The 27,211-nt window shown below is 40.9% G+C and overlaps 2 protein-coding genes across 6 annotated transcripts in view; both read right to left on the bottom strand.

Annotated features, from left to right (window-relative positions):
* Positions 1 to 548: 548 nt before the first annotated feature.
* On the bottom strand, positions 549 to 4,852 carry LOC130929163 (N-acyl-phosphatidylethanolamine-hydrolyzing phospholipase D-like). 4 transcript variants are annotated; one of them, XM_057856135.1, is made up of 10 exons: positions 4,117 to 4,611; positions 2,756 to 2,828; positions 2,575 to 2,694; positions 2,358 to 2,498; positions 2,075 to 2,299; positions 1,915 to 2,018; positions 1,678 to 1,843; positions 1,458 to 1,606; positions 1,286 to 1,400; positions 549 to 1,226 (listed from the first exon to the last, which is right to left on the bottom strand). In XM_057856135.1, the coding sequence occupies exons 1-10, from the start codon at positions 4,203 to 4,205 to the stop codon at positions 1,095 to 1,097; spliced, it is 1,314 nt and encodes a 437-aa protein (XP_057712118.1). In that variant the 5' UTR covers positions 4,206 to 4,611; the 3' UTR covers positions 549 to 1,094. The 4 variants fall into 4 exon arrangements, with proteins under 4 accessions (XP_057712118.1, XP_057712120.1, XP_057712121.1 ...); XM_057856137.1 differs by lacking the exon at positions 4,117 to 4,611 and adding an exon at positions 4,764 to 4,852 and having other exon boundaries at positions 551 to 1,226; XM_057856138.1 differs by lacking the exon at positions 4,117 to 4,611 and adding an exon at positions 4,618 to 4,848 and having other exon boundaries at positions 551 to 1,226; positions 2,575 to 2,683.
* A 16,893-nt stretch (positions 4,853 to 21,745) lies between these two features.
* Positions 21,746 to 27,211, bottom strand: part of LOC130929165 (N-acyl-phosphatidylethanolamine-hydrolyzing phospholipase D-like) — an 8,600-nt gene continuing 3,134 nt past the window's right edge. For both annotated transcript variants that reach the window (XM_057856140.1, XM_057856141.1), the window contains exons 2-9: positions 23,818 to 23,931; positions 23,596 to 23,739; positions 23,313 to 23,537; positions 23,153 to 23,256; positions 22,916 to 23,081; positions 22,696 to 22,844; positions 22,522 to 22,636; positions 21,746 to 22,462 (exon numbers count right to left, since the gene is read on the bottom strand). In XM_057856140.1, coding sequence (XP_057712123.1) covers positions 22,331 to 22,462; positions 22,522 to 22,636; positions 22,696 to 22,844; positions 22,916 to 23,081; positions 23,153 to 23,256; positions 23,313 to 23,537; positions 23,596 to 23,739; positions 23,818 to 23,904 — 1,122 coding nt within the window. In that variant the 5' untranslated portion in view covers positions 23,905 to 23,931 and the 3' untranslated portion in view covers positions 21,746 to 22,330. The remainder of the gene's footprint in view (positions 22,463 to 22,521; positions 22,637 to 22,695; positions 22,845 to 22,915; positions 23,082 to 23,152; positions 23,257 to 23,312; positions 23,538 to 23,595; positions 23,740 to 23,817; positions 23,932 to 27,211) is intronic.

The raw sequence follows: 27,211 nt of genomic DNA, 5'->3' as shown, positions 1-27,211 counted from the left end.
CATAGAAACTACGTACATCCCTAAATGTCCAAATTAAATACTGCTTGTCATTTTCCCTCCAAAATGACATGTGACTCGTTACAGGAGTGCTGTCAGCATTGCTGCTGAGTTTGAACAGGTGGGGGGTCAGCCTGTTAGTGCTCAGACTATACGCCGCACTCTACATCAAATTGGTGTGCATGGCTGTCACCCCAGGAGGAAGCCTGTTCTGAAGACTGTACACAAGAAAGCCCGCAGTTTGCTGAAGCACATGGATTACTGGAACCATGTCTTATGGTCTGATGAGATGGGCGGGCTCTCTTGTGTACCGTCTTCAGAAGAGGCTTGTATTTAGTCGCATGTCATTTTGGAGGGAAAATGACAAGCAGTACTCAATTTGGACATTTAGGGATGTACGTAGTTTCTAAGGGGTGTACTTTTATTGCCAGGAGTTTAGATATTATTGGCTATATTTTGAGTTATTTTGAGGGGAAGATAAATTAACTCTATTGTACAAGTATAAGCTGCACTCAGACTACTTTTCATTGTGTAAAATGATCATTTTGTCAGTTTTGTCCCATGAAAAGATATACCGGTACTTAAATATCTGCAGAAATGCGAGGGGTGTACTCACTTTTGTGATACACTGTATTTTAATTTACTGTGTAATGTGGTGATTGCTACATATCGGAGGACCAAATTTGGCTAATTTAATTAAATAAATACTCTAGTTTTATGGTCTCAATTCAATGCTGCCACCCAGTGGTCATCTCGATGCTCACAGTTTTTTTATCAATTGCTGAGCGTTGAGCTTTAAAGCTGTTTATTGTGCATACATTCACCTCTAACTTGTGCACTATAAAGCATGAAAATGACATTCAAGTGTAATGACAATCATATATTGGTAATAATGCCACACGATTCATTGCACTCTAAAAGACGTGGAAAAGCAGGAATGATGAAAAACAATCATTTGAAACTGAAGCCAGCTCAGCTTTCTGCATTTAGCTTGAAAAGGTAACATTTCACGTCATGGCAACCACATCAGAATAGTTTTTTTGTATAACATATGGCAAGACATTTTTGCTACTATTGTCACAAAACGAAAGTCGTGCTTAATGGAAGACATCTGCACCGTGTGACGTCAGGAGGCGTGACTCCCCGTGATGCAGCGTGAAGAAGGATTCCGCTTTCAGGCCCTTCTGCTCCAAAGCTTCCTTGAGACGGCGCGGTGGTTCAAGATAGTGCTGAGAAGAAACAAGTGGCGTCAAAACAGGTTTTAAGTTTTCCAAAAGTTTGAGTTTACCTCATAAGCCAGTGCAAAAGTTCCCCAATGGATAGCCAGCGAGCGTTTAGCCTGAAGGTCCATGTGAATCTGAACCGCCTCCTCTGGGTCCACGTGCTGCCCTTTCATCACATCCCTGCAAAAAAACATGCTTATCGACGTCATGAAACGGTTTTAGTCACGAGGTGTTTACCTGGGAAGGTAGGCGCCGATAGGAATGGCCGCTAAGTCAAAAGGCCCGAAGCGTCGCCCTATTTCCTTGAACACCGAGCAGTATCCGGTGTCTCCAGCAAAGAAGAAACGGTGGTCTGGACCTAGAACTGTCCAGCTGGCCCACAAAGACTGAATAAAATGGAGGACTTGTGTTAACTAAGTAGGGAATAGTCGGTAAGGATGTGTATTAAAAACCGCACTTTGTTGTCGTCAACTGCGCTGCGTTTACTCCAGTGCTGCGACGGCGTGCACACGAAGGTGACGTCGTCGTGAGTGGGCACGCAGTTCTCCTCCCACCAGTCCAGCTCCATCACGTTCTCGCAGCCCGCCTTAGCCAGCCAGTCCATCAAGCCCAGGGGCACGAACCTACGGGTCACGCCGCGGTTAGTCATTGAAATTGTCGGAACCAGTGACTGAGAAAATCAAAGACCGTTCACCAGCGTAACTCCGCTCCGAAGCGTGCGTTGAGGCTTGCCACTGTACCGGCATCCAGGTGATCGTAGTGGGAATGACTGATGACTACGGCGTCAATCCGGGGTAACTGCGGACCCAGGACTAGTTGAAAAAGATGTGATGTGCTAAAAATTGTTTGCATACCTGTTGCACACTACAAGGAGGTCCTCGGTAACGTTTCGGACCCATGAACTGAACCGGTGACGCCCTCTGGCTGAAAATAGGATCGGTCAGAATGTTCAACCCGTCCATTTCTACCAGAACCGTGGCGTGCCCAAGCCAGGTGACTCTTAGACCCGGACCGGAGGGGGAGAGATCCGGGTTGTTAACAAAGTACGGCTCGAGCACTGGCAGCTCGCTGTCAAGCACCTAGAAGAAAGCACAAGATGTCACGCCAGGTCCGGAGTGCTGATTCGCGATGTCGTACCTCTTTACAAGTCGGGACGTTGCTGTTGTTCTTCTCCAGCAAAAAGAAGCGGAGTAGCATAGAGTAGGATGGGAACTGCCACGTGGGCCACGGGTTGGTAAAGCGGCCATGTTTGTCTCGACAGGACCTGGTCACTTCTTCCTGTCAGGCGCAATGCAACTTTTTGAGCATTTTTTTTCTCACAGCCAGTCGCGAGCCTTTTAACAATATCGACAACCTCCAGGCGGTAGTCTAGCCGGAAGCTCTTGCGTGAGGAACGAGACGAGCTGCTCCTCCTCGGGGCATCAGCATCCGGAAGCGCCATTTCGCCTTCAGCACTTCGCAACCTGACACCATCCTGAGGATGACAATTAGCAACAGCGTCCATTTTGAAGACCAGTCACTTCATTTGGTTTTACCTCCACTAAGCCTTCCCGCTCATCCAGGGCACCTCTGTCTGAAGATGGCTTCTCCATAGGCTCAGCTCCACATCTGTCATGTACAAAAACTCACTGTTTGAAATGTTCATCTTACAAGATAAATACAGAGCAGTAGTTTTCCACCAGTAGGAATGTGGAGAAAGTTTGAGAACAGCAGCACATTGTCACTGCATAGTAGTTTGCATGCCGAGTATGATGTGTTATAGGGTATTCAAATGTATCCAGCCTTGCAAAAGCGGAAGGTGAGCAGGACGCTATGGAAGCCCATTCAAAAAAAAAAAGTATGAAAACTTTTTTTTTTTTTTTAACAAAACAAGTCATTATTTAAACTTGCTGGTGGCCCAGTGGGAGAAAAAAAAAGTATTTTATTATTTTTTTTTTTAACTTGCTGGTGCCTTTTTTGGGCATGCGCAGTTGTACTCAGAAAGTGCAGGACTTTGCTTTTGACAACGTTAACAGACGTTGACAAACCATGAGGCACTGTGGGAAAAGGTAATGTTTTTAGCATTTAGCCTTCGTCACTATTATGGGAGTCCATTCCCGCCACTGAAAAACAAGTATGAAAACTTTTTTTTTTCTTTTCTTTTTTGGTCACAAAAAAGCCCAATTCCGTCAGTGGATTTTTTTTTTTAACTTGGTGGTGCCTTTTTGTCAGTCGAAAAAAAAATATTTTTATTTACTGGTGCCTTTTATGGGCATGCGCAGTTGTACTCGCCAGGTGCAGGACTTTGATAATGACAACATAACGGACGTTGACAAACACTGAGGAACAATGGGAAAAGGTAATGTTTTTAGCATTTAGCCATCGTCACTATTATGGAAGCCCGTTGCCGCCACTAAAAAACGAGTATGAAAGCGTTTTTTTTTTTGTTTTTTTTGTCACAAAACAAGCCCAATTCAGCTAGTGGATTTTTTTTTTTCAACTTGCTGGTGCCTTTTTGTTAGTCGAAGAAAAAAAATGTTTTTTTTTTTTTTTTACTTACTGGTGCTTTGTATGGGCATGCGCAGTTGTACTCACCAGGTGCAGGACTTTGATATTGACAACATAACGGACGTTGACAAACACTGAGGAACTATGGGGAAAAAGTAATGTTTTTAGCATTTAGCCTTTGCCACTAACTACTCGTTAAAACGAGAAAGCCCTTGTAAAAATGTTTCACTAACACTGGCAACTCTGCTTCTTGGGGAAAAAAAGTTCATACATTTATTTTGTCGCGGAAATGGGCTTCTTGTTTTGATAAAAAGTTTTCATACATTTTTTGGGCATTAATGGACTTCCATAGGATGTCAAAAGGCTTTAAGAAAGCAGGAAGTGCATGCCACTCTTCTTAAATGTTTACTTTGTGGACAATAGGACCCAAAGATGTCTTAAGTGTTTCCCAACATTGACCAAGAGGATAGATGGTCCATTGATTTTGATGAGGGGCATCCTCTTTACTGTCGATGCGTTCACTAGCCACTGTATATTTGTGTGTGTCTCTCACAGACGCTGCGACAACAATGGAGGCCTGTGGTTGAAAATCAAAACAAATGTGTGTGTAGCGCAGGCTGCCATTCAGGCCCAAGTGGGCACAACATAAAACAAGCAGGCACACGGGATGTTTGCAATGAACAATTCTATTTGCGTTTATTCAATCGCATGCTTGTCATTTTCGTGCAACCGCGATCGTCTTAAGGTGAAGTTTAAAAATAGTCACGTCCTCGCGTGTGACATGACCAAATGTTACGTTTAAAACCGGAGGGAATTAGCACATATTAGTACTGTCACACCCTCTGAGTAAAGAGCTCAAGCAGCATTCCTTAAATATCACGAGAGGAATCTCGAGTCTCGGAAAACTTACCTGAACAGTGAACGCAACGGCTAGCAAATAAACAAGGAAGCCAAAAAATAGCGCGGCTGCGAGCTTCAAGCTAAATTTTCAGTATAAATCGTATACAGGGGAAACAAATCGTTTATAAAAAAGCAAAAAAGTAGATGAAATATCACCGATTGTTGTCGGTAAAGTCTAGTTTTGAGTAGAGTGGAGCCGCCGGAAAGTGGAAAGCATTGGTCGGCGGAGCGGATCACTGACGTCATGTGTAAACGTCACAAGTCACGTGATGGCGCTCTGTCAACAAGCAAATTCATTCATTGGGAAATGACGAGTTGAATGCAAAATTAAATTATGATTTGGTATTTAATATAAAAACGATAATATAACACTTTAATTTTAAGGGTTAGAGTTTATTTTGAATGTGTGTTTTTCTTTTCAACAATTTTTTATTATTATAGTAACGCTGTTTTATTTTCCCTGTTTTTCCTGAAAGAAGGAAGAATTTATCTCCACCATGAGAGATTTGGGTCAGTGGGGGAGGAAGAATACTCTCCAGCTGTTCCACACTGCTGGTGTGTACATTTCTCTGTGTGTGTGCACAGTCTCTTAAGTGTTATTAATCCAACCCCGCTGCACTTTCTGCTGCATTACTGCTTTGTGTGCTTTACTGTATTCATGCCATGTGTATGTGAGCAGATGTTGGACGCGTGTGCATTCATACTCACCTCTCCAATGCATCCAGTTTGGACTTTAAATGAATAAAAGAAATGAACCGGTCTGGATTAATTGACCAGAGAAAATGGCCTGAATTTCCATTAGCTGAGGTGATTTATGTACTTATTCAGTCAAATGAGTCATCGGGTTAATCGGTAAAAGAGAAAGTATGTGTATTGAGTATGGTTAAAACCATTGGTGGGTAATTATCCTTTAATTAATCTGATGAAAATCAGTAGATTAGTTGATGACAAAATCTGGGAGTGTGTTAGGATGAGTGTGCATAATCTCGATGCAGTACTAGATGAGGTCACTAGACGTCCCTGTTTGTTTAAATTAGTTTTTGTAAAAGGCAAACCTCCTCAAAGCACATGATGCCACACTACTAATGTAGACTGATCCAGAGCAGTCATACAATATTAAATGGCATCATTTCCCTCATTTAAAATCTGAAAATAGCCAGCGAATGAGGGTATTATATAGACGTGAGGGAGGGAAGATAGTAGTTTGAAGAAAAAGAAACGATTGTGTTACGCTGAGACGGAGAGAGGGAAAAAGGAATGGATAGAGGGAGGAGGGGTTTAATCCTGCCTGGATTATGGTATAAACTGGTTGTGGGGCGCAAGAGAGAGAGAAAGAGAGGAAGTCCCAACAGCCCTCCCTCCATCTCTCCACACATCCATCACTCCATCACAGACTGTTTTCATCGCGTGTTTTTGGGATCTTTTATGATGAGGAGTTGAAAAATAAGTATTCCGGATGGATAAAACTGAAAAGAAAGGAGCAGAATGGAGTGATGAGAAGAGATGATGTGGAGATGTAGCTTCAGTCCGGATTTTTTTTTTCTCCTGTCGTTCACATGGACGTTTTTTTATGATGTTATCACGCAAAGTTTTTGGACCTTTGGCGGTCCTCTGCATGTCACCATGGATTATTTTGAATTCTTGGAGACTGGAGTACATATCACGCCTCTCCTGGCTCACCAAACTTCAACATAACTGATGTTTTGGATTTGGACTGTCTCATAGTGGACTTCTTAAAGAAGGCAAGTTGGCATGTTTTGTGTATCTTGATCAAATGCAAGTTGTAAATAAACTGCCAAGGAAGTTGTTTTTGTTGTTATCTGACTGGAAATCCTCAGAGATGGATGGAAACACCTGCAATGCTGGACAGCGGCACGAAAATGGGCCATGGGGAGCGCGGTTGACGATGCTGCCGTGGATAATCTTGTGTAGCTCCATGTGGATGACGGTCGACAGTCAGACGAAGATCTCGCCGGAGATGTAAGTGCACTCGCAGTGCAAGCGACATGGGCTCTTTTCACGCTTTTGTTTGGATCCTTGTATGGCCGAGCAATTACTACTCAACTCATTTTCACATCTCGGATGAATCCACATGACCCCAGGAATGATTCTTATTTTGGAATAAACACCTCATCACAAAATGACGCCAACAGTGACAAACCTGAGCAGCACGCGGGCCGACTCCCTATTGGCTAAACCATCTGTCGCATCCTGTCTGGTCCTCACGCGGAGGATTTGTTAGTCAGAATTACCACATCACAAAAAAAAACATGACTGAGCAGCCAGTAAGTCGGCAACCTGGTTGACTGTCACCTTCAACAGTAATCTGTTTTAATCTGTCGGTGCAGAGTGACCTCGGACACGAGAGGCCAAGACCTTTTATCTCGTGGCTTATACTCGTCCGCATCAACATTCACGACAAAGAAAAGAGCCACAAACTGTAATATGTCACTGTTTTTCTGAATATTTTTGATGTTTTCAGTGTGCAGAAGTGGGCCGAGTCATTTGGCAAAGAAATCGCGTCCCTCTCCAGCAAATACTCTGGAGCTGAACTGCTACAAAAAGTAAGACAAACATGATCATGATTCACTGGCTTTGACGGTAATAGACGTCCGAGTTGAACTCGGAGTTTAAATGGCTCGGACACAGGGGCGCTGCCAGGGATTTTGGGCCCCACCACCAGTGCCGGGACACACACACACATTTAGAGTATCAACTACGTAATTTCCTGCATTCTGGTGAATCTTTACACACTAATTTGAGCTTTTTCTGCATTAATTTAAGATGAAAATATATTTATGTAAACATACAGCGTAAAGAGCAATAATGAATAGACTGATATCATCTATAAGAAATGTACTGAGGGCCATCTTTTACAATCTAAATATATCGTGCCCTCCATAATTATTGGCACCCCTGAAAAAGATGTGTTTTTTAGCTTCTAATAATTTTTTGAAATTCAAATAATATGGGCCCTTAATGGAAAAAAAGAGAGAAATCCAACCTTCAATACAAGTGCATTCATTCAGTGGGGAAAAAATCCCACATAAAGAAAAAAATATTTGACATCAAATAATGTGTGTCACAACCTCAATCTTGGTCTCATCTGACCAAAGCACACGGTCCCAGTTGAAGCCTGGGAACGTGTGTATTTTTGTGTGGGACCAAGATTGAGCTTTTTGGCAAAAAACACTCTAAGAGGGTCTGGCGTGCCACGAAAGATGCGCGTGCTGAAAAGCACCTCATACCCACTGTGAAGTATGGGGGTGGGTCAGTGATGCTGTGGGGCTGTTTCTCTTCCAAAGGCACGTGGAACCTTGTTAGGGTGCATGGCATCATGAATGCTTTGAAATCCCAGGACATTTTAAATCAAAATCTGTTGCCCTCTGCCCGAAAGCTGAAGATGGGTCGTCACTGGTTCTTTCAGCAAGACAATGACCCTAAACATATGGCCAAATCTACACAGAAATGGTTCACTAGACACAAAATCAAGCTCCTCCCATGGCCATCTAAGTCCCCAGACCTTGTTTTGTTGGCAAAAGGGGGTTGTATAAAGTATTAACACCAGGGGTGCTAATAATTGTGACACAATATTTGATGTCAAAAATTTTTTTCTATATGTGGGATTTTTCCCCACTGAATGAATGCACTTGTATTGAAGGTTGGATTTTTCTCTTTTTTTTTCCCCCATTAAGGTCCCATATTATTTGAATTAAAAAATATATATTAGAAGCTAAAAAACACATCTTTTTCAAGGGTGCCAATAATGATGGAGGGCACTGTATTTTTATTAGAAATATTCTCAAAGCAAATACCATAATGAATGACTTAGAATAACTGTTTTGTTTGAACTTAACTATACTAAAGTCAAGGGCGTAGGTTTGCATAGGGACAGTTGGGACAAAACACTACCAACTTTTCAGGATTCTTAAATTGTCCCCACCAACTTTTAAGCAACCTTATTTGCGTTATGTAATGATATATAGTTATACAGTTATATAGGTTATTTATATTGTCTTTCCATATGTTTTAATTGTTGCAATTGACCCCACTATTATTAAGTGAATTATTTTTATTACGTTTAGATTTACATATACTTCTTTTCACTTGCTGAATGTGCCGGTCCATTTTTTCCTCGCACTTTTGATTGGCTGATGATTTAACCCTCACACACGCCCACATTAGATATTAGGGATATGAGAAGTTTTTTTTTCAGCCAGCAGCAGCCACTGTTAGAGATTTAAAAAGACATCATTGTTTTGGAAGTGGGGAGCACACCATCAACCCTTTAACACCTAAGGCTATTTTGGCCGAATTTGCATGCCTTTGATGTTGCCTTTATATTTCAGAGAAAAAATTGTCCACAATGGCCAAGTTGGGTCCCTTTTTTCAGGACACCTTGAACTTCATGTCCAAACTGTTGTTTTCTTCACTGACCAATTATAATCTATATTTTGGACCCAAAAAGACAAACAAAAAAAAAAATCCCAAAATCTTTTTTCAGAATTTGTAATGTTAATGTCCCATTGACAACCAAACATGCTTGACCAACCGTTTTGAAGCCTGATATTTATTCAACTTGTTCGGATAAACATTCGATAGAAAAAAATAATATTGAATAGTTTTATGTTTGACGATTCAACACAAACAGCAGGTATGGTCATAGGCGCTTTTGGCCTTTACGCATACTATGGTCAAAACAGGTTATATACAGTGCAAAATAGGGAGAGAAAAAAAAAAAAAAAATATATATATATATATATATATATATATATATATATATATTCCATCTAACACAAAAAGGGTTTGGAGGATATCTTTTTGTGAAGTTAGTAGGCTGTATTGGCACCATGGAAAAAGTGCTTAGAAAATGGATTTCGTTCCACTGAAATGGATCTACATGACCTCTGCATTGCAATTTACATACGTTGCTAATTACTACCAAAAAAAAAGTTCTACTCACGGTTTCCAGTCATTTTTTAGTAATTAGCGTTTTCGTGTCGGTCTTTTTTTCCCCCGTGGCGCAGTGATATTGATACGGCGGAGTCGTATCGTCAGTGTGTGAAGCCATTTTAGGTCACGTGCACCAATAGGAGACGAGGACTGTTGCTATGCGCTTCTAAAACAAACAATATGGGGGCGACCGTGTCAAGCTACGACACGAGCGAAGATGAACCAAAAAAAAGAAAACCGCATTCGGAATTTAGTCAAAAGGCATCGAAACGATGCTATATGCATCTCTCAACTGTCCAAGGGCAAAAAAGGGCAGGAATTTGAAAAAAACGTGCAGAGCCCGCGTGGTTGCGTCAGACAATGGCTTTCTCTCCAGGCTCCGTCGAAGGATCTTGCTGAAAATGCGTTGACTGGGATTTTTAACGACATTGACTACAGGTAAGCCACACACACGCCTTTCGTTGTGAATAACTATGGGAGTTGTGGGCTTCTGGTCAGATCACATATGAAGTTAAGACTTGCAATGTGAGTTCTGGGCTGTAGCGGTCATTATTATGATGTTAGATTGTTAACTTTGAGCAAAAAGTTTAGATTGACAAATAACATAGTATTTAGTCTGTTTAACCGTAGTTCCAAAAACCTATTTGATAATTTTATTCAGGAAAAAATGGCTGAATGGACAAGCCTATATAATTTGGATTGGAAGATTATGTAAATATGACATGGATGAAACAGTTCTCACATGGTTTATGTGTGTGTGCGTGTTTTTCAGAACTGAAACACCCTTCACTGACAGCTACAACTTCTTCTGTGAGACCGTCGTCCATTAAAAGATTAGAGTTGACCAGGAAGTGCTGCGAATGGACAAGCTTGTGGAAATATGGCTTTATTGGGACCATGGAAAAAGTGCTTAGAAAATGGATTTTTTCAAAGACAATACCCTCCTAACTTAGTCACCAGCCAGAAATGTATCTTGATGTGAATACACAAAAATACAGATCTAGTGTTGCTGTTTTTGCTTGTTTTAAGTGTTATATTAATTCTGGCAACACAAAATCTTTATCAAATGTCATAAACACATCTACCAAACATTTGAAACAAGTATTGGTGCCTTAGTATTAGAGCAGGGCGGTAAACCGAAAATTTACCGTCACCGAAATTCTTAACGATGACCGACGTAATTTTGACCATGTCGGTAAATTCGGTAAATTAATAAAACAAGAAAATATAGTCTTTTCATCCCGCTTTGATTCTGTGTTGTTCGTCTATGTTCATTCCCCTTTAAGAAAGCAGTGAATGTGCTTACGTAGGGAGTCACGTGATCATCAGGAAACCAATCAAACAAAAGCCCGGTAAGCTAACGCTAGCAGCTAACGCTACAAGCAAAACGTGATGGAGTGTGGCTTAAGGGAGGTTCACCAAACTTTCAACCGACATTTAGTAGACTCTTGGTGGCATCCAGACGGGCTTTCACCCGCTGTCCTCCTTGTTCTCACGATTTCCGGAGATGGTGCTTTCAGTGCTTTCTACTGGTAGCCAGGCTAACGCTAGCTAGCGGCTAACGCTACAAATGAACGTTATGGAGTCGGATAGCGGCTCTAACCTTGTCGAAACGGCTGAACTTAATGAGTGGATTGGGCACGGACTGCATCTAGCAATTACTATGTGGCGTTATTTTGTATCTCTGTCTGTGTGTGATTCCTCTGATAGCTTTTGTGATGGTAAAGCATTCAGCATAAAGTACAATCCAACGGCAAAACTTACAATGACCGAGAAATGGCCCCAGCTATTTTTATTGTGCGTGCATTTATTAAAAAATGCACTGGGGGAAAAAAAAACCCTTAAACCATAAAGTAAACACTTGTATTTAATAATTATGTCACAGCAGCCATTAACAATAAGTTGTCTTTTTGAAGTGTACTGTTCAAGCTGCAAGTCATTTGTGTTACAATTACATGTTTGCACAGGCATATTGATTTTGACAATGTACATTGTTCAAGTCATACACGCTGTTATAAATGTTCATACTTGAATTCTTATTGCTTACAATACATTTTTTTAAACTTAATGTTTAGACTGCATGTACAATTGTTAAATACAGTATATCAAATTGAATGCTGGTAAATAAATCAACAAGAAATAGTTAATCTGTATTTCATGCATTGATTCAGATTTTCAAATTATATAACAGTCCGCTTGGGCAAATTTATCGTCATTTATCGTTATTGAGATAAATCTGCTCAATTTATCGTGATACATGTTTAAGGCCATATCGCCCAGCCCTACTTAGTATACACATAGGTGAATTCAGAATGAGAAATGTAGCTAATTTCTTGAAGGAAACACTTCAACATTAATGATTTGCACCCAGCACAATGAAATATATATTAAGCTAAAGGCTTATGTGTCATATTAAAAATATCACAACCTACTATGCAATGAAGTATATAAAATAAAAAATGCACGCCATGATCATAAATAGCTGAAAATCAACCCAATTGCTACCACACCCTCCTAAATGTGAATCATGGCAAAAATGGAATAAGACAAAAAAATTACAGGGTGATCAAAAATATAATGTGCCAAAATCATAAGGTGATATTTAAAAAATGAAAGACATCACAAAAGAAGTGATGGACACGTGTTGAAGACAACTTCCAAGTTTTATTTCATGTTTCACAAGTGCTCAAATGTGAGCACACCCAGCAGCACGGACAAAATCAAGCCACGATGAGAATTCCTCTCAAACGTGTGCATGTCGCAGTTATTGTCTTGATTGCAACTGTTGTTCGATATTTCACATCATCAGTACTTGCTGGACGTGTTGGTATGTTAAAGACAAAGTTCGTTATCCATCTTTATGGCACATAACGTATGTTATACACTAAGTGTATGTTCCACCACTTCCAGCAAATATTGATGACATGAAAGATTACATAACAGACGCAATCAACGCGGGAGGGAGGAATTCTCATGTCAACTTGATGTTGTCCATGCTGCTGGTGATGGCCATATTTGAGTACTATGAAAACATGAAATTAAACTTAGTTACTTCCTACATCTGTCCAAGGTAGTTTTTTTTTTTTTTAATGTTTTTCGTTTTTGACATGGCATTTTGATTTTGGCACAGCCTTTTTTAATCACACTGTATATACACAAAAGTTTGGAATCATTCAAGTATGGTACTGTTGGTACACATTTATTTAAACATGGAAGTGTCTCATACTATAAAAATACACATTATTACACATACAAATATTGAAAAACGAATAAAAAAAAAAAATAGAAATAAAAGAATAGTAAAACTGTACATGACAACATTACTCCTCAAAATCGCTTTACTCAAAGTCATCATCCCATCCAAGTGTCTTCTGTTTCTTTGGAAACATTCTCACATGCTTGGCACCGATATAAATCAGGACAAGAAAGTTTTGCAGACATACAGGAACATCTTCCCATGTCACAATTGGTTGCCTTTCAACTACAGTCGACGACTTGCAAAACAGTATCGGGCAGGATTTTTAGTCATCCATGTCACTGCCAACTGCCCATCCTCAATGTCCCACCCATTCCCAATGGGTGAAGGGGCACACATTTGAACTGTCAGACAACGTTTCATAATTGCTGCTTGATAGTTTGCTGTCCTGCAATGTTGGTACAGAGCATCAGTTTTGGGGGGAATAGAATGTTCTGGCAAGACTGACGAGGCTATACAGAAAGATCTGCATTTGGCATCATTTTTGGCACATGACTGGCCAAACAGGTGACACACGTATTTACACAACGTGTTAAATGTTTGTAGGTCAAGTTTAAAACTGCTGCCCAGCTTTGCAAACCCAGTCAGGTATTCTTTTTTATGACGTGCAAAAGAAAAGGTTTTTTTGCCTTTGCCATGAAAGGCACAAGCAGAGTCACAACCTGTGAATGTATGGGTGCCAATGAGTGCTGAACACACACGAGTGCCAGGAGCTGCAGAGACCTTAGAGACGTCAGTCCTCGTTCTGTTGCCTCCTCCTGTGAAAAAATGCAATTTACACTGTAAATCTATCTGCAGACTTACAGCAATCACTGCCACGTCAGTATCAGGGCTTTTATTGACTACAGCTTGATGTTCTTGAGCCAAAAGGTTTATTTAACCATTGTCACCCATAACTGGTATGCAATAAAAAGTTATACTGGATTCACCTTAGACACACTGTATCCTATATACATTTTATAACAAAGTGGTATTGATATCTGGGCTAAAAAATGGTATCGTTACAACACTAGTTTAAATAAGAATTTTTTGAGCATAAGTTAATAACAATTAACCTTGTGGTAAAGGCGTGGGTGTGGCTTACCTGTAGTGAATGTCGTTAAAAATCCCAGTCGACGCATTTTCAGCAAGATCCTTCGACGGAGCCTGGGGAGAAAGCCATTGTCTGACGCAACCACGCGGGCTCTGCACGTTTTTTCCAAATTCCTGCCCTTTTTCGCCCTTGGACAGTTGAGAGATGCATATAGCATCGTTTCGATGCCTTTTGACTAAATTCCGAATGCGGTTTTCTTATCTTTGGTTCATCTTCGCTCGTGTCGTAGCTTGACACGGTCGCCGCCATATTGTTTGTTTTAGAAGCGCATAGCAACAGTCCTCGTCTCCTATTGGTGCACGTGACCTAAAATGGCCGCATCAATATCACTGCGCCACGGGGGAAAAAAAGACCGACACGAAAACGCTAATAGGGAATGGGACGTACTACGTCACTGTTTGGACGCGCCTCCATGCTGGCAATATGATTTACTTCCGGTTCGGCAGAGTCAATGCGGATTGTAACGTGTGGTAGTGCTAAGCTAACTCTTTCGGTGTTTTAGAAAGAAAATATGGGTGCTTATTGTTGCGTTACCGGGTGCAACAGCATCTCCTACGACAAAAAAAGGGGTTAGGAAAAATGGACTCACTTTTCACCGTTTTCCTGCATGGAGGACCAAATATCAGATCACGAAGGTACGACGGATGGCTGGATTGCAGCGGTTCGTCGGAAAAGCATTTCTTATGATCATATTTCTGCTGGAATGAGAGTGTGTTCCTGTCATCTCTACTCTTGTAAGTTGAACGATTTATCCACTTTTGGTTTCAATACGTTTTTCTTTTTTTACACCGTTGTGTAAATCTGCCTCGGTAGCAATGCTCGCCTACTACGACTCACCTACCTGTTGTGTTCCTAGGTAAACCTGCTGACAACACATCCCGATTTGTCACCATCTCTCTTCTTGGATCATTTGACAAAGAAAATTTGTTCAATGGAGTGGTTCCATTTGTCCTGTGTCGGACTCAAACAAGCCCCTGCTGCAGACGCCATCTGGGTCTGCCCTTCTCGTCGATGAACTGCGGGCTTTTAACTTGTGAAAATGCAAGAACTGTAATGCACATATTTATTCTGCCTGGCTATTTAACTATGGCCAGTGACGTATTATTATTATTATTTTTTAAACCACTTTGACAAAGACACATTTCATTGTAATGTTGAATTTATATATTCTATTATTATTTTTAAATTATAACATTCTTATTTGCACTTATGGAGACTTTAGACTGTCAATTCAAATAGTGTTGGAAAAGTTGCAATACCTAAAATAGAAATGCAAGAACTGTAAAGTACATATTTTTACACGTTTATTTACCTAAGGCCACTGGATGTTTTTTAACTGCTTTGAAAAAATACAGGTTTTGTTGTGATCTTGTATTTATATAGTATATAGCTTTTTATAATGTATTATGTATTATAATATTTGCTGTCCCCTGCCAGAGTGTGGGCCATTTTGTACTAAAAGGATTTTAAACTGTCAGTTCAAATACTGTGTTGGAGACTAGTACTTGCAATACTTAAAATGGAAATGCAAGAACTTTAAAGCACATATTTATCCTGTCTGGCAATTTACCCAAGGCCAGTAAATAGTGTTTTAAACTGCTTTGACAAAGACACGTTTATTGTGATCTTGTATTTGTGTATTACTTATAATTATATAATATTTGCTGCCACCGTCAGAGGGTGGGCCTTGTTTGCACTAATTTAAAGATTTTAAACTGTCAATTAAAATATCGTATTGGAGAAATTGCATTACTTGAAATAAATCTATTGCAACTTATCAGTCCCAGTTCTTGTCTACAACACTGTCCAAAAATTGTCAATGCATATTCCAAATAGAATAACAAAATTAAGTCACCTGACTTTGTAATTATTACACCTGTTTATTATGAAGACCTGAAGTAAACAACAAGCAGTTACAGTTTGTCAAGAAGTTGTTCAAGTCATGTTTTGGTATTCATATTTTATTGACTTTTCACAACAACACTTGGGATCGTGTTTGTAAGAGCAGAGCAAACTGAAGTTTCAGCGTGCACTCTTCGCCTTTCCAACCTCTCATAACGCTCCGATGTGGTGCGCTTGACCTCAGAATAACCAAAGAAGAGATATGGTGACCAATCGGGATGTGTTGTCAGCATTTCATATGCAGGTTTTCCTAGTAACACAACAGGTAGGTGAGGAGGAGGAGTAGGTTAGCATTGCTACCGAGGCAGATTTACACAACAGTAAAACAAACAAAACAAAAAACCGTATTGAAACCAAAACGGATAAATCGTTCAACTTACAAGAGTAGAGATGAGGGGAATACTCTCATTCCAGCAGAAATATGATCATAAGAAATGCTTTTCCGACGAACCGCTGCAATCCAGCCATCAGTCGTGCCTTCGTGATCTGATATTTGGTCCTCCATGCAGGAAAACGGTGAAAAGTGAGTCCAGTTTTCCTCGCCCTTTTTTTAGTCGTAGGAGAAGCTAACACAACAATACACACCCATAATTTCTTTCTAAAACACCGAAAGAGTTAGCTTAGCACGACCACACGTTACAATCCGCATTGAGTCTGCCGACCCGGAAGTGAATCATATTGCCAGCATGGAGGCGCGTCCAAACAATGACGTAGTACGTCCCATTCCTATGGGGAGAGATTTGTCTCAAAAATATTCTCACAAATACATCCGCGATTCACACATATATTTTGTAGATGCACAAATATATCCAAGATTTTCACATGTATTTTCGAGATCCACAAATATATTCGTGAGTTTCACATGTGTTTTTGTAATCCTCAAATATATCCGTGAGTTTTACGTGTGTTTTTTAATGTTGTGTGTGCGCTCATCATGAATTATTGTTTGCAAACATTCGAATTGTATTTGTGAATTGGCGGCCGCGTGCATTTATTTTTGAGACAAACATAACAAGAAACTGTCAAATTTTCTCACACAAGCGCATTCGCGATTCACACATGTGTTTTTGAAATTCACAAATACGTCCGCGATTCTCACAAATACATTAGTCATTTTCACATGTGTTTTTCAGATCCACAAATACATCCGCGTTTTCCACATGTAATTTTCAAATCCACAAATACTTCCGCAAATTTCACGTGTTTTTTTTAATGATGTGCGTGCAATTATCATGACTTGACATTTTTTAACTATTCAATTTTGCTTGTGAATCGTTGGAGCTGTGTTTTTTAACAGCGAACACGCGCATTTATTTTTGAGACAAACGTCACTGGATGTCTGACCAAGATTTTCTCACACACATCAAGCCGACAATTTTCACGTGTCTCAAAACACCTCCGCTTCCACCCGATAGGTGACAGTATGGAGCGCATAGAAAGGTCAAAAGTACCCATCAAAAGAGATCACATACTGACACCTAGCGGGTGACGTTACACCAGGCAACAGATAAACAGGTGTCTTGGGTCCGTTGGCCATTCGTTTTTCCTTCTAATGTTGGAAAACAAGCCCAATTTTTATGTGTGTTAACAAAAAACAAAAAAAAAAAGAGAGAGAAATCTCCCGTTTCCCAACTAAAAACTACTAATTCAATAACGGAAACGAGCCTTAATCCATCTTTCAAAAAAAAAAAAAAAAAAAAGATGAAGAATCAACAATACAAACCAAAAACAAAACAACACAAACATGGCAGGGGGCATAAACATTTCAAACATTACAAATCAGAGAGAAAAAAAATGAATAATGCTGTAATCAATTATTCACAAAGTTTTTCACAAATATTGTTTTTTCCGCTTTTAGATTTATTTATTTTTTTAAACAGATTTTAGTAGCACACACTCTCATTATGAAAGTGAATGATTTGATTTTTTTTTTTTTTTAAACAGATTTATGTAGCACACACTCTCGTTATGAAAGTGAGATAAAAAAAAAAAACAACAAAAACTTGCTAAATATAAATTTGTGGAGGTAGAATTTCAATAGCAAAATGAGAAGATTATTGATAAAAACACTCATTCTTGCGATTCTTATAGAAACAAAAAATGACATCTTCCCATTTGAGTTTGAAGTCCACATGTAGGTTCCTGATGATGAACTTGCAAAGTTCTTTCCAAAATTTATTGGAAAAACAGCAGGTTAAAAAAAAGGTGCTGAACGGTCTCTGGATGATTTCCACAGAAAAAAAAAAGTTTGTCTCAATGTCCCGCTTGATAGTATCTATGGATAATTTTGAAAGTGACTTCTTTGACCTTACCTGTCAACGGAAACATATTGGGGATAGTCCATACCTTAGACCAAATGATATCTCCAACAAATTGATTCCAAAAAGACTTAAGATATGGTGTGGATCTAATCTCATTCTGAAATAGAGATCGAGTGTATCTATTCGAATGTTTGTAATGTAGTTAACATAATTTACCCACACTTGAATTTAGTATTTTTGGAGGAGATAAGTTTGAAATTGCAGGCTTACATTTCTGCACAGCATAATGAATCCTGAAGGAATCGCATCATAAACAATAGCATATTGCTGAGGTCTAACTGGTAACTGAAAATAATCAAAAAACTTCGCGTAAGACATCAGGTGCCCGTTGCAATCAAAAAGTTGTGACACAAAAATGATTTTCTTCTGCATCTATTTGTCCAAGAATAAAGATTTGTTTTTGTAAAGAATTCAATAAGCCATGACCCGGAAGACGATGCCTTGTTGAAGAAGAACTTTTTTTCCGGGTCAAGGCTTATCGTAAAAGCGAACTCGTAGGAAAACAAATATTGGAGGATATAGATATAGAAGGAAAAACAAACGGCCAAAAGGTACAGGGACCGTCTTGATAGTTCTTGAAGTTTGGGAATCAGTCTATGCGCTTAATGCTGCCATCTATCGGGTGGAAGCGGAGGTGTTTTGAGACACATGTGAAAATTGTCGGCTTGCTGTGTGTGAGAAAATCTTGGTCAGACATCGAGTGACGTTTGTCTCAAAAATAAATGCGCGTGTTCGCTGTTAAAAAACACAGCTCCAACGATTCATAAGCAAAACTGAATACTTAAAAAATGTCAAGTCATGATAATTGCACGCACATCATTAAAAAAACACGTGAAATTTGCGGAAGTATTTGTGGATTTGAAAATTACATGTGGAAAACGCGGATGTATTTGTGGATCTGAAAAACACATGTGAAAAGGACTAATGTATTTGTGAGAATCGGGGTCCGGGGACGTATTTGTGAATTTGAAAAACACATATGTGAATCGCGAATGCGCTTGTGTGAGAAAATTTGACCGTTTCTTGTTATGTTTGTCTCAAAAATAAATGCACGCGGCCGCCGATTCACAAATACAATTCGAATGTTTGCAAACAATAATTCATGATGAGTGCACACACAACATTAAAAAACACACGTAAAACTCACGGATATATTTGAGGATTACAAAAACACATGTGAAACTCACGAATATATTTGTGGATCTCGAAAATACATGTGAAAATCTTGGATATATTTGTGCATGTACAAAAAATATGTGTGAATCGCGAATGTGTTTGTGAGAATATTTTTGAGACAAATCTCTCCCCATACATTCCCTATTACTAAAAAATGACTGGAAACCGTGAGTAGAACTTTTTTTTTTGGTAGTAATTAGCAACGTATGTAAATTGCAATGCAGAGGTCATGTAGATCCATTTCAGTGGAACGAACCAACACAATTTTGGCTCAGCCAATACAGCCTACTGTTTATGGTCCATTGTATTTGTTAGGCGCCACGAGCTAACCCCTAGCCGCCGAGCGCTAGCCGCTAAGCGCTAATGCTAATCGGTAGCCCTTTTGGCTACATTGTGAAGGCTAAGAGTTTGTTGTTGCCAATTCATATATCATTATTGTTGTTTACTTTCCTGCTTAATGTGTATGATCATTATTGTTAATAATTAGCATTTTATTCATTACAAAAGTAGTGTATTTCATTTATATTATATTTAATGTTTTTCCTGTTAATTTAGATATACGTTTATACAGTATATGTTTATAGGCTATATTATTTTAATGACATTTATATGATTATCCTGTATTTGCAGAAAACGCAACACAACATAAAACAATACAACAAATAAATCAAATCCTGAACTGTTGATCCGCTGATTCTCTGGCCGGAGTCGCACCTCCATAGCGTCGCCGGCTTTACACCTCACACCCAAAGAGAGGGATTCCAGTAAAATTAGACCTCTTTTTCAAGGGGTGTACTCACTTTTGTTGCCAGGAGTTTAGACATTAATGGCTATATTTTAAGTTATTTTGGGGGGGGGGGGGGGGGGGGTGAACTATTATACTTGCATAAGCTGCACACAGACTACTTTTCATTGTGTAAAAGTGTCATTTTGTCAGTTTTGTCCCATGAAAAGATATACTTAAATATCTGCAGAAATGCGAGGGGTATACTTAAATATCTGCAGAAATGCGAGGGGTGTACTCACTTTTGTGATACACTGTATTTTAATTTACTGTGTAATGTGGTGATTGCCACTTATCGGAGGAGCAAATTTGGCTAATTTAATTAAGTACTCGGTTTTTTTCTCCATTCAAATGCTGCCACCCAGTGGTCATCTCCATGCACACATTGCTTTTTCATTAATTGCTGAGCGTTGAGCTTTAAAGCTATTTATTGTGCATACATTCACCTCTATCTTGTGCACTATAAAGCATGAAAATGACATTCAAGTGTAATGGCAATCATATATTGGTAATAAGCCACACCATTCATTGCACTCTAAAAGACGTGGAAAAGCAGGAATGATGAAAAACAATCATTTGAAACCAAAGCCAGCTCAGCTTTCTGCATTTAGCTTGAAAAGGTAACATTTCACGTCATGACCACCACATCAGAATAGTTTTTTTGTATAACATATGGCAAGACCTTTTTGCTACTATTGTCACAAAAAGACAGTCGGGCTTAAAGTTCCTGTGACACGAAAAAGCATGTTTATTTCATAATACACGCGGTATTTTATGCCCCTGAATGATATGGCCCGCTTGGATGTGTGTGGAAGCGATCGCTATATTTATTTAGTTTTTTGAATCCCGCGCCATGAAAATGAGTGACTTCCGGCTTCGGTCTTGCATTGAGGAGGAGGGCGCTGTGACGTGTACGGTAGAAGACGTTCTCTTCACTATACAGTGTACTGTTGTGTATGAGGACGAAGGATTCAGCTGATTTTGCGGATTAATACTTTTATTTTTTGCATCACGCCAGCCAAACGGCTGCAGAAAAATCATTCTGTATGCGGGAGAGGCGTATGCGCCTTTTTGGAGTTTCAAAAGGTTCCCATTCGCCGTGGATATTTACTGTGGGACCATTGGACTTACAAGGAAGTGAGTAAACATCTTGTTTTGTATTATGTGAAATACGAATATAGTGATTACAAAGTAAACACTATAAAATTCCTTTAAATAAAGGACTACTTACGTTTGATCATTGATAGGCATGTAAAAAGCTATCCTCATGCTCATTAGCAGTTAGCTGTTAGCACGTTAGCTGCACAACAATTCCAGCCACCCTCCTCCAGGGAACGAACTGTAAATTGCTCTCCGCCGGGCGGTTTGCCGATCCGCAAAGAAACTCGACAACCGGGTCGTCATGTCAAAAAATCCAGGCTAGTTATATGTGATTTTCCACTTCGAAGACTTTGAAACATCCCTCGGTTCGGGTTAGCATGTCGGCTAGCTGTCACTCCTTCTGGTCTGTTTACATTCTCCGAAGCCGGGGAAGGGGTATTACATATGTCCGATTTAGGTGTCATAAAATATCGTTCGGGAGGTGTGACAGTAAAGGTGAAGTCGACTGTTTTGACCATTATGGAGTAATTTTGCCATGTCGTCTTGAATAAATGGATTTTTATTATTTTATATTCCATTTAGCACAAGATTGTTATTTGTCATGACCATGCCATTTATTTAGCAATTGGGGAAAGTACTTGGGTAAAAAGAATATCCTGTAAAAATATTGAAGTAAAGAGACAGAAACAATGACATTTTGCCGCTCTCTTCGTCGCGTTTTCCTCATTGTGAATAGTTCCCCCTCGACGGGCTGACTGGTCCTTCTCAAGCCATTTATATAGCTATTGGGGAAAAATACTTGGATAAAAAGAATATCCTGTAAAAATATTGGGAGTAGAGAGACTGAAACAATGACATTTTGCAGCTCTCTTCGTCGCGTTTTCCTCGTTTTGAACAATTCCCCCTCAATGGGCTGAATAGTAAAACCGATGAGCCCAGTCTCCCGCTGATGTCATCCACCTGTTGGGGACGCTAGAGCCCTATAATGGTAGGCGTGGCTAACCGGTAGATTAAAAGACTAATTTCTCGTCATCTGCGCTTTGCTAAATTGTTGTATATAGTCGAATCGTCTCAAAATATGATTCTAATTCACATAATAATGCCATTTAAGACTTTTTTTCTGGTGTCATATGCTCTTTAATGGTAGACGTCTGCACCGTGTGACGTCAGGAGGCGCGACTCCCCGTGATGCAGCGTGAAGAAGGATTCCAGATTCAGGCCCTTCTGCTTCAGAGCTTCCTTGAGACGGCGCGGTGGTTCAAGATAGTGCTGAGAAGAAACAAGTGGCATCAAAACAGGTTTGAAGTTTTCCAAAAGTTTGAGTTTACCTCATAAGCCAGTACAAAAGTTCCCCAATGGATAGCCAGCGAGCGTTTAGCCTGAAGGTCCATGTGAATCTGAACCGCCTCCTCCGGGTCCACGTGCTGCCCTTTCAACACATCCCTGTAAAAAGAAACATGCTTATCGACGTCATGAAACTGCTTTAGTCACGAGGCGTTTACCTGGGAAGGTAGGCGCCGATAGGAATGGCCGCTAAGTCAAAAGGCCCGAAACGTCGCCCTATTTCCTTGAACACCGAGCAGTAGCCGGTGTCTCCAGCGAAGAAGAAACTGTGTTCTGGACCTAGAACTGTCCAGCTGGCCCACAACGTCTGAACAAAATGGAGGACTTGTGTTAACTAAGTAGGGAATAGTTGGTAAGGATGTGTGTTAAAAACCGCACTTTGTTGGTGTCAAGTGCGTTGCGTCTACTCCAGTGCTGCGACGGCGTGCACACGAAGGTGACGTCGTCGTGAGTGGGCACGCAGTTCTCCTCCCACCAGTCTAGCTCCATCACGTTCTTGCAGCCATTCATAGCCCGCAAGTTCTTCAAGCCCAGGGGCACAAACCTACGGATCATGCCGCGGTTAGTCATTGAAATTGTCGAAACCAGTGACTGAGAAAATCAAAGACCGTGCACCAGCTTAACGCCGCTCCGAAGCGTGCGTTGAGGCTCGCCACTGTATCGGCATCCAGGTGATCGTAGTGGGAATGACTGATGACTACGGCGTCAATCCGGGGTAACTGCGGACCCAGGACTAGTTGAAAAAGATGTGATGTGCTAAAAATTGTTTGCATACCTGTTGCACACTACAAGGAGGTCCTCGGTAACGTTTCGGACCCATGAACTGAAACGGTGATGCCCTCTGGCTGAAAATAGGATCGGTCAGAATGTTCAACCCGTCCATTTCTACCAGAACCGTGGCGTGCCCAAGCCAGGTGACTCTTAGACCCGGACCGGAGGGGGAGAGATCCGGGTTGTTAACAAAGTACGGCTCGAGCACTGGCAGCTCGCTGTCAAGCACCTAGAAGAAAGCACAAGATGTCACGCCAGGTCCGGAGTGCTGATTCGCGATGTCGTACCTCTTTACGAGCCGGGAAGTTGCTGTTGGCCCTTTTCTTCCGCAAAAGGAATTTGGTTAGCATAAAGCCGGATGGGAACTGCCACGTGGACCACGGGTTGGTAAAGCGGTCACGTTTGTCTCGACAGGACCTGGTCACTTCTTCCTGTCAGGCGCAAATCATCTTTTTTGGGCATTTTTTTTTCTCACCGCCAGTTGTGAGCCTTTTAACATTATCAACAACCTCCAGGCGGTCGTCTGGCCGGACGCTCGTGCGGGAAGAACGAGACGAGCTGCTCCTCCTTGGGGCATCAGGATCCGGAAGCGCCATTTCGCATTCAGCGCTTCGCAAGGCTTGCTGGTGCCCCAGTGGAAGACAAAAAAACTTTTTTTTTATTTTTATGTTTTTTTAAACTTGCCGGTGCCTTTTTTGGGCATGCGCAGTTGTACTCAGAAACTGCAGGACTTTGCTTTTGACAAAGTTAACAGACGTTGACAAACCCTGAGGCACTGCGGGAAAAGGTAATGTTTTTAGCATTTAACCTTTGCCACTAACTACTCGTTAAAATGAGAAAGCCCTGGTAAAAATGTTTCACTAACACTGGCAACATGTTCATACTTTCTTTTGTGTGTGTGTGTGTGTGGCGGAAATGGGCTTCTTGTTTTGATTAAAAGTTTTCATACATTTTTTGGGCGTTAATGGACTTCCATAGGATGTCAAAAGGCTTTAAGAAAGCAGGAAGTGCATGCCACTCTTCTTAAATGTTTACTTTATGGACAATAGACCCCACTCACATGACATCACAACCACGCCTCCGCGCCAAATTGTCCGTCAGCTCGTCGTGTTTACGCATTACCGCTACGTAAATTCCTCCTATTATGGCGTGTTTTTCTGCTCGTTAACTTTAATAATCAAAATGGTGAAGGCGTGTGTGGCGGTTGGTTGCAGTAACAGAGAAGATAGACGGAGAGACTTGAAGTTCTACCGTATTCCGAGAGACCCGGAGAGGAGAGCGAGATGGACTGCTGCAATTCGACGAGAAAACTGGGCACCAAACGATCACCACAGATTATGTTGTAGTCATTTTATATCTGGTAAGATGCATTTAATATATATTTAGAGGGTTTTGGGCTGACAACCACAATTAAGATCATTGCGAGGCTAATCGCCGACAACATACAGTTTCAAATTCAAGATGTTTATTTCTTCCGCCATCATTATTTTTCGAATAATATTTAGCTGGTACCAAGTGAAAGAAGCTGGCCTCGTCTCCGGATCATCAGTTAAACAGAGGTGTCCAAACTTTTTGCAGAGGGGGCCAGATTTGGTGTGGTAAAAATGTGGGGGGCTAACAATATAATTAAACAAATTTTAGCAAGCCCTTCTGTGTGTCACATTTGCTTTATTATTATTTTTTTAATTCATAATTTCAACAATCCCGGCTTTGTGGCGTTCTCTTTCGACACTCGGGCTCTTGTGAAATACTGCTGCTGTGAAATTAAACTAGCTTCAAGTTGCTATAATTTCTCGCTGCGTATCTTCCCTGTAATGTTGTACAACATGTCAGCGTGTCTTGTTTGGTAATATCGCGTCACATCGAACTCTTTAAAAACAGCGACTGTCTTTGCAAATGAGGCAGACACAGTTGTTGCATACTTTATTGAAGAAATAGTCCAATATCCACCTATCCTTGAAGCGTCGGCCATCGCAGTCAACTTTTTTTTCCTATTGATTGTCGCCATTTTAGAAAATTGGAAGTAAAGTGTCACACGGGGTAATGTTGCTTAGAGTGCTGCTCTTAAAGTTTTTCAAACTTTCGTGAGAATAGCCAGAGTTTCTGTGGACAAGATAGTTGTAGATACCAGGGTAGCAGATGTCAGGCAGAGACGGCGAAGACATCGAGTCGAAAAATATCGATTTAGGCATCAATTATGGATCTGGCGAATGGATAGACTGAAGCTTTTCCACATAACACCTTTTATGCAACGTACCCAATGAGTTTACAGCGTCTGAAAGCACCGGGGCTTCCATGAATTGCACTATAAATTGCACGACAAATTGAAACCATTGAGAATACGGATAAACAAAGACGGACAATATGGCGGCCGGATACAGCGACACGTCATTGTGTGACGTTGGTGAGTGGGGTCTATTGGACCCAAAGATGTCTTAAGTGTTTCCCAACATTGACCAAGACATGGTCCATTGATTTTGATGAGGGGCATCCTCTTTACTGTCGATGCGTTCACTAGCCACTGTGTATTTGTGTGTGTCTCTCTCAGACGCTGCGACAACAATGGAGGCCTGTGGTTGAAAACCAAAACAAATGTGTGTGTAGCGCAGGCTGCCATTCAGGCCCAAGTGGGCACAACATAAAACAAGCAGACACACGGGATGTTTGCAATGAACAAGTCTATTTACGTTTATACATCGTCAATTGCATGCTTGTCATTTTCGTGCAACCGCGATCGTCTTAAGGTGAAGTTTAAAAATAGTCACGTCCTCGCGTGTGACATGACCAAATGTCACGTTTAAAACCGGAGGGAATTAGCACATATTAAGGCCCAAGTACACCGCATGCGTGATCGTTGCGGTTCCGGTCCGACTCCGGTAAAAAATAGCGCCGGAGCCAATCCGTTCCCATTATATCCTATTGTTCAACGTATACCGGCCGCGTCAGTGCTCCGGATTGACTGCGTACCACCTCCGGCGTGCCGCATGCCCGCCGGAAGGTATAGGCTATTTTCTATTTCTACAGGTGTAGGTTCACTATCCCGATCCCCTCACTATCCATTCGCGGGGCCTGCGTTTGACAGTGACGTCACGCTATTCTCGCTCCCCTCACTATCCATTCGCGGGGCCTGCGTTTGACAGTGACGTCACGCTATTCTCGCTATATGATTGGCCGATGAGTCGAAATGCTCTCCCGTGAAATGCCTGTTTAAAAACGAAACATCGGTCATCATCACAACAACGCTTGTTGCACGAACTATTGTGTTCTTTCTTTGTATAACCATGGACGACTTTTATGAGGAAATTTTCCACTACTTAAAGACAGGAGAATACAGCAGCGGGACTCGCTGCTCGAAATGTCCCAAGGCCCGAAAGGCCCACATTCGTGGGGCAGCCAAAAAGTACTCAATCAAAAGTAAGTTTAACCAACAGTAAGAATTTGAAGTCATTTTTTTTCCAAGACACGAGGCACCTGTGTTTTTGAGATGCATGTGTTAACACGGGCACTTTAAGTTAATGTTGTGTTTTCATGTTACATAGATGAGCGGTTGTTTTACAACCATCAAGGGTCACGGGAGAGCATTTCGACTCATCGGCCAATCATATAGCGAGAATAGCGTGACGTCACTGTCAAGCGCAGGCCCCGCGAATGGATAGTGAGGGGATCGGGATAGTGAACCTACACCTGACACGCATCCGACAAAATGGGCGGAGCTGGGCCTGACGTCAAAAGCCCAGGTGCCTAATCACGGTCTAAACACGAGCGAAAATGGATGATGAGCGCTTCATCATGGAGGTGGAAAGTCAAAAAGTGATATACAATTCAGCAGATCGTTACTATAAGGACACCATTAAAAGCGAAACTGCAAAGTGTCCTATTATGTGTGTTTTTCTGATATCAAAA

Source organism: Corythoichthys intestinalis, chromosome 13 (assembly GCF_030265065.1).
Source record: "Corythoichthys intestinalis isolate RoL2023-P3 chromosome 13, ASM3026506v1, whole genome shotgun sequence".
Taxonomy (NCBI): domain Eukaryota; kingdom Metazoa; phylum Chordata; class Actinopteri; order Syngnathiformes; family Syngnathidae; genus Corythoichthys; species Corythoichthys intestinalis.
The sequence above is the reverse complement of the archived record's forward strand: the minus strand, read 5'-3'. Positions and strand labels throughout refer to the sequence as shown.

Excerpts from the sequence above, each read along its gene's own strand:
- LOC130929163 (XM_057856135.1), bottom strand. The coding sequence starts at position 4,205 with ATGCCCCTCATCAAAATCAATGGACCATCTATCCTCTTGGTCAATGTT. Across the intron at positions 2,829-4,116 it reads TGGGTCCTATTGTCCACAAA|ATGTGGAGCTGAGCCTATGG; the intron begins GTAAACATTTAA and ends TGTACATGACAG. Across the intron at positions 2,300-2,357 it reads ACGTCCCGACTTGTAAAGAG|GTGCTTGACAGCGAGCTGCC; the intron begins GTACGACATCGC and ends GCTTTCTTCTAG.